Genomic DNA, 6,172 nt, shown 5'->3' with positions numbered 1-6,172 from the left:
AACTTGAACCTCATGTCATTATCAAAATCAAGGTTCGATCATCTAGTACTTCCCGCACCAACATAAGGTAATCTCCACATGTGTCTTAGGGGTTGTTCCAAGTCAAAAGCTCACTTTTTAAAAATTTGCCAAACATGAGTTTTTAAAAAGATATTTTCAAAACATTAGAATTTTTGAAATTAATTTTTAAGAGGTCTTTTAAAGATAAGATCTTTCAAGAATTACCTCCCCTTCAACTAGACACTCTCTTATGACATCCTTGTTAACCACACGGATTTTCTGTCTATATGTTTTAGGGTTCTAGAGCTAGTGTTGACCTAAAGGTTGTGTCTAAGTGTTAGTCAATCAATTTTCAAAAATTTATATTTTTGAAAACCATAGTATAGGTACACACAGCATACATGAATCTCAAATAATTATCAAAATTTTCAAAAATAATTTTTAAAAAATAGTTTAATAATTTTTGAAAATATTTTCTAAAACTTTATGATTTAATAGTTCTTAATATCTCACTCATTCTAAGTGCCTCATTACATGACATGCAATGGTTGCCTTATGAATTTTGTGAGATATTGTGTCAATTTTATTTTTATTCATTTAAGTTAATTCTATTGAGTGTTTGACCTTTTGTTAGATTTAGATTTTAACTGTCAATTAGTTAAGTTCACATTTCCAAAATTAATTTCTAGGTTGTGGCAAGGCATGAGTCTTATTAGTTATCGGAACAATGACCACTTCTATAAATAAAGTCTTTTTAAGAAATTATGATCTTAATCAACTTCTTGAGAAACTTTGATCTAACTAATCAAGGATATAACGAGGTCGTTTCAATTAGGTCAGCTTAGTTAAGCATATCAAGCAAGGTACTCGTTATCCCACTTGGCTACCTTGACCAAACTTCTCTAACGTACTATCATCTCGCCCCACCCTAGTACTATGTTGGACAAGTGTCAACCAGCTAATAGACTCGGTCTCGTCTTCATCATAAATTGGATCATCGACTATTTCGATCTTGTCGTCCGTATCTTTCTCAAGAAAAATTGTATCCAAGTAAAAAGAAAAGAACTTATGACCTTTAAGATTTCGGGCACTATCATCATAATGTAAGGCTTCCTCATCTGGAACCTGCCTATCATCATCTTGACCACGTACCTCACGATCTTTAAGATCTTACGCCGTTAGATGCTGGAACTTGTGCTTCAACCTGGGACAACTGATGTAGGAGGATTTGAAGATTTTTATTATTACTTTTGATAATTTTTATTTTTAATAATTTTTAAAGTTTTTGATATTTAGAGTAGTTTTGAAAAGTTTTATTTTTTTATTTTAAGATTTTCTTAAATTCGTTTAGGATTTTTAGGATTGAGTCTATTAAAATTTTTCTTAGGATTTTATATTTGAAGTCTGTTTAGGATTTCGAGTTTATTAAGAAATTTTTTTTATTAGAAATTTTTCTTTTCGAATTTGTTAAGAAATTTTTCTTTTTATTAGGATTTTTTTGAGTTTGTTAAGAAATTTTCTTTTTTATTAGGAATCTTTTTTCGAGTTTGTTAAGAAATTTTTCCTTTTTATAAGGAATTTTTCTTTTAGAGTTTGTTAAGAAATTTTTCTTTTTTTTTAGGAATCTTTCTTAGGATTTGAGTCTATATAAACATCTTATGAGTTAATGTTTAGGAAGAAGAAGTTTTGGTTTAATAATAATTTCGGTAATGTCATTTATTTCCCTATCTCCTATTATTCTTCTGAATTAATAGGTTTTAAAAGATTATTTCTGACGTTTACAGTCGAACCAACGAATTCAATATTGTCCCCAGGATAATCGTTATCCTACCCGACGTCAGTTGATATCAGAGTATTGCCCGCAAGATAATCGTTATCCCATCCGACATCAGTTGATATCAGAGCTTTCAGATTGATAGATCGTCGTCATGGTGGTTATCATGGTTGTGACAGACAAGTTTCGACAAAGGAAGTCTCACACCTTGAACGTTACACGTAAGACTAGATTCTTGATCTATAGAGACAAGTTACAAAGTTATGCTAGCGTCTAACAACACAAGATCGTAAAAGTCAGCTCTCAAATCCGATGGATCGTTGTCGTGGTCGTGATCGTGGTGGTGATAGGCAGGTTCCGGTTGAAGAAGCCTTACACCGTGATGAGATACTTCAAAATCTACAGAGACAAGTCACAAAGTTATTCCAGCGTCTAGAGGCGCAAGATCATAAAAGTTGTAAGTTCCTTTATTTTCCTTTTGAAAATTCATTAATGTACAATCGAGGTGAGATGTCGAAGTACAAGTTTGATTTTGAGAAATTCAGAATCAACCGCCCCACCACCTACAACTTTAAAAGAACACCGGCTCCGCAGCACCTCTATATGCCCCCTTTCTCCTACGATCAATCCTACTCTCTCGATCGTCCGATCACATGAGGCGATGAAGGTGACGATAAGATCAAAATATTTAGTGATCCAGTTTATGGCAATGCTGACGAAGAGGAGATAAACCTAGACGAAGCATTGATCGAAGACCAAATGTCCAATGGCAATCAGCAGCATGGTTCATCTATCGACAAAGTTCAAATCTCCATCATCTCATCTTGCATTGATTCGGCATCCGTCCTCGATTGGAAATTAATGAATTTTTAAAAGAAGAATAAAGGAACTTACAACTTTTATGATCTTGCGCCTCTAGACGCTGGAATAACTTTGTGACTTGTCTATGTAGATCTTGAAGTATCTCGTCTCGAATGCTACGATCATGGTGTGAGGCTTCTTCAGCCGTAACCTGCCTATCACCACCATGATCACAACCATGACAATGATCTATCAGATCTGAGAGCTGACTTTTACGATCTTGTGCTACTAGACGCTGGGATAACTTTGTAACTTGTCTCTATAGATCAAGAATCTCGTCTTGTGTGTAACGTTCAAGGTGTGAGACTTCCTCTGTCGGAACTTGTCTGTCACGACCATAATAACCACCATAACGATAATCCATCGGATTTGAAAGCTCTGATACCAATTGACTCCTAGCGGGATAGCGATTATCCCGGGGGCAATATTGAATCCGTTGGTTCGACTGTGAACGTTAGAAATAATCTTCTAAAACCTATTAATTCAGAAGAATATCAGAAGATAGGGAAATAAATGACATTGTCGAAATTATTATTAAATCAAAACTTCTTCTTCCTAAACATCAACTCATAAAATGTTTATATAGACCCAAATCCTAAGAAAGATTCCTAAAAAAAAGAAAAATTTCTTAACAAACTCTAAAAGAAAAATTTTTCATAAAAAGGAAAATTTCTTAACAAACTCGAAAAAAAGATTCCTAATAAAAAGAAAAATTTCTTCACAAACTTGAAAAGAAAAATTTCTAATAAAAAGGAAAATTTCTTAACAGACTCAAAATCCTAAAAATCCTAAAAGGACTTCAAATATAAAATCCTAAGAAAAATTTTAATAGACTCAATCATAAAAATCCTAAACGAATTTAAGAAAATCCTAAAATAAAAAAAATAAAACTACTCTAAATACCAAAAATTCTAAAAATTACTAAAAATAAAAATTATCAAAATTAATAATAAAAATCTTCAAATCCTCCTGCATCAATCGTCCCAGGTTGAAAATAACTCGTCTTCGAGTTCATAGAAATATCATTAGCATCCTCCGAATACGGACTCAAATGTTTCATATTAAAAACGTCGGAAATCTTCAAGTGACTCAGAAGGCATAACTTGTATATATTATCATTGATCTTCTACAGTATCTCATACGGTCCAATCTTTAGATCTTCTTGCATCAACTCCCCTTTGCGATATGTGCTAGAAATGTTCCACGTTCAATCGTTTTAAATCACCTTTCAACGATTTTAGGATTTGGAGGAGACAGAATTGAATTGTATCATGGCAAAAATTGTTCTACTTCACCCACATGAAAGGATATCTATCTATTTACATAAAATTTTTAACGTGGGCGATGAAATCATCGTCATAAAATTTTAAATTATTATTTTAAATTTTATAACAATTCTTTTTTTTTTTACAAAATCACCATGAATTAATTTAATATCTTAATCGACATCTTTACATAGGGTATAACTAAAACTTGATCTAGTTTTTTAAAATTTTCAGAATATTATAAATATATTCAAGAAAGAAAATGACTTAACACAATTGTTTATATCGATAAACTTTCATTTTTTGGAAAAAAAATATTTTTTACTTCTTATTTATTCTATTAATGAGAGGTGTTCTGAAAAACGAATAGTATAAGGGGTAAAATGAAATTTTCTCTATAATTAAAGATAAAGCGATCGTCTTCTCTCACCTTATCCGCTCCGACAAAGCCGCTTCTCAAAAATGGCGACGGCGCTTCTCCACTTCTCCGCCGCATCGGCCGCCTCCTCTCCTCTCTTCACCACGCCCATTTTCCCCCGCGGTGGGCTCCCTTCCCCTGCCGCCCGACTCCACTGCCCCCCTCCATCGGTCCGACGGCGGAGGCGGGCATCGACGATGGCGAAGGCGTACAAGGTGACGATCGAGCACAAGGGGGAGTCGCGGACGGTGGAGATGGAGGAGGACGAGACGATCCTGAGTCGGGCGCTGGAGGAGGGGCTGGCGGTGCCGCACGACTGCAAGTTGGGGGTTTGCATGACCTGCCCGGCCCGGCTGGTGAGCGGCACCGTGGACCAGAGCGAGGGGATGCTCAGCGACGACGTCGTCGAGCGGGGGTACGCCCTCCTCTGCGCCTCCTACCCGCGCTCCGACTGCCACATCCGCACCATCCCGGAGGAGGAGCTGCTCTCCCTCCAGCTCGCCACTGCCAACGATTGAAGTAAGCCTGCCCTGATACTCGAATCGTTTGATTTCGCCGATGATGGCAATTCCATTCCGTAATTTCCCTCTTAGTTGTAGGCGTGCTTAAATCAGTAGAAATAAAATAAATAAATCTTTAGTCTTTTTGAGAGAGCTTTATGGTTGTTCGATCTGTGCTTATATCTAACTTTCAATTAGTACTATTCACTTCCATAGGTAAATTTTCCATCTATCAAACATCTGATCACTCTTGATTTGTTTGGACTTTTCTTTGTCTAACCTCTAGTTAAAATTAGTCACTTCCTTAGGTAGACTTCTCATCTGTCAAACATCCGTGTTTGAATTTTTTTTGCCTAACTTTCAGTTAGGACTTCCTGCTCAGCTTCACTCATCAAGATTTCTTGCCCAACTTCACTCACCAAGTCGCCAAGCCTCGAATCAGGACTTCCTCTATCTAGCTTCCCATTAGAATTTTTCTTGCCTAACCTCCACTAGGACTTTTCCTGCCTAGCCTTAACTATAACTTCTTGCTAGTCTTCTGGTCAACCTGATCTGATTAAACTTCACTCACATCCAAACATCAAGCCATGTTTGGATCAATCTTTAGACAAATTGATCAGACTTAGGTGTATTGTCAAATATCAAAATTCTAAGGACAAATTAGTGCTCTTTGCACCAACATCTCCCTCACAAATGAATGAGAAAAACAGACTAGATTCACTCAGCTAACATTGCGTGGATTCAAACTAATTTTTTAATACCATGTTGGATTTGTTTGGATGATGAATCATTCAATAGCTTATTAAGGATTAACATTTTCTTAAATGAGTGAAAAAAAATATTCTACCATAAGAAAAGAATGTATATAGGTAGAGACAGTACTATACAATCTCAAAACAGTATATGATCAGAATGGTGAAGATTTATAGCATTAGCCTGATATTTTTGTGAATAGCCTACAATTCAACAGATAACTAAACAAGATTCGATGGATGATAAAAGTTTGTTGAGAAAAAAAGACTAACTTCTTCTTGGTAATGCCTGGAATGTCACTTCTTTGAGCCTTCTCCACAATCACCTACATAAAAAAGAAAGAGGAAACAATGAATTATACAGAGTATAATTTTTTAAGTAACCTCATGATATATCACTTACAGGAATCATATCACTATACGTCTCACTGATTTTAGCAGCCTCACCTTTCCTCCATTCTACAATGCAGTGTTTTTTTAGAGTGGAATAAAAAGAAAACAACTAGAAAGCCATAGTGTCGAATTTAAGCACTACATGAAAATGATACTAGATGCTTTATACTACTGTATGTGCAACTAGATAACACATTTGTCTAATTTGC

The 6,172-nt window shown here is 35.4% G+C and overlaps 1 protein-coding gene across 1 annotated transcript; it reads left to right on the top strand.

Annotated features, from left to right (window-relative positions):
* The first annotated feature begins 4,350 nt into the window (after window positions 1-4,350).
* On the top strand, window positions 4,351-4,964 carry LOC141818681 (ferredoxin C 1, chloroplastic-like). The gene has a single exon (XM_074706131.1). The coding sequence runs from the start codon at window positions 4,363-4,365 to the stop codon at window positions 4,834-4,836; it is 474 nt and encodes a 157-aa protein (XP_074562232.1). The 5' UTR covers window positions 4,351-4,362; the 3' UTR covers window positions 4,837-4,964.
* The last annotated feature ends 1,208 nt before the right edge of the window (window positions 4,965-6,172 follow it).

This window comes from Curcuma longa, unplaced genomic scaffold (assembly GCF_044706935.1).
Source record: "Curcuma longa cultivar G26 ecotype Majalengka, Jawa Barat unplaced genomic scaffold, ITB_CL_G26_1.1 contig_25626, whole genome shotgun sequence".
Lineage (NCBI taxonomy): Eukaryota > Viridiplantae > Streptophyta > Magnoliopsida > Zingiberales > Zingiberaceae > Curcuma > Curcuma longa.
The sequence above is the reverse complement of the archived record's forward strand: the minus strand, read 5'-3'. Positions and strand labels throughout refer to the sequence as shown.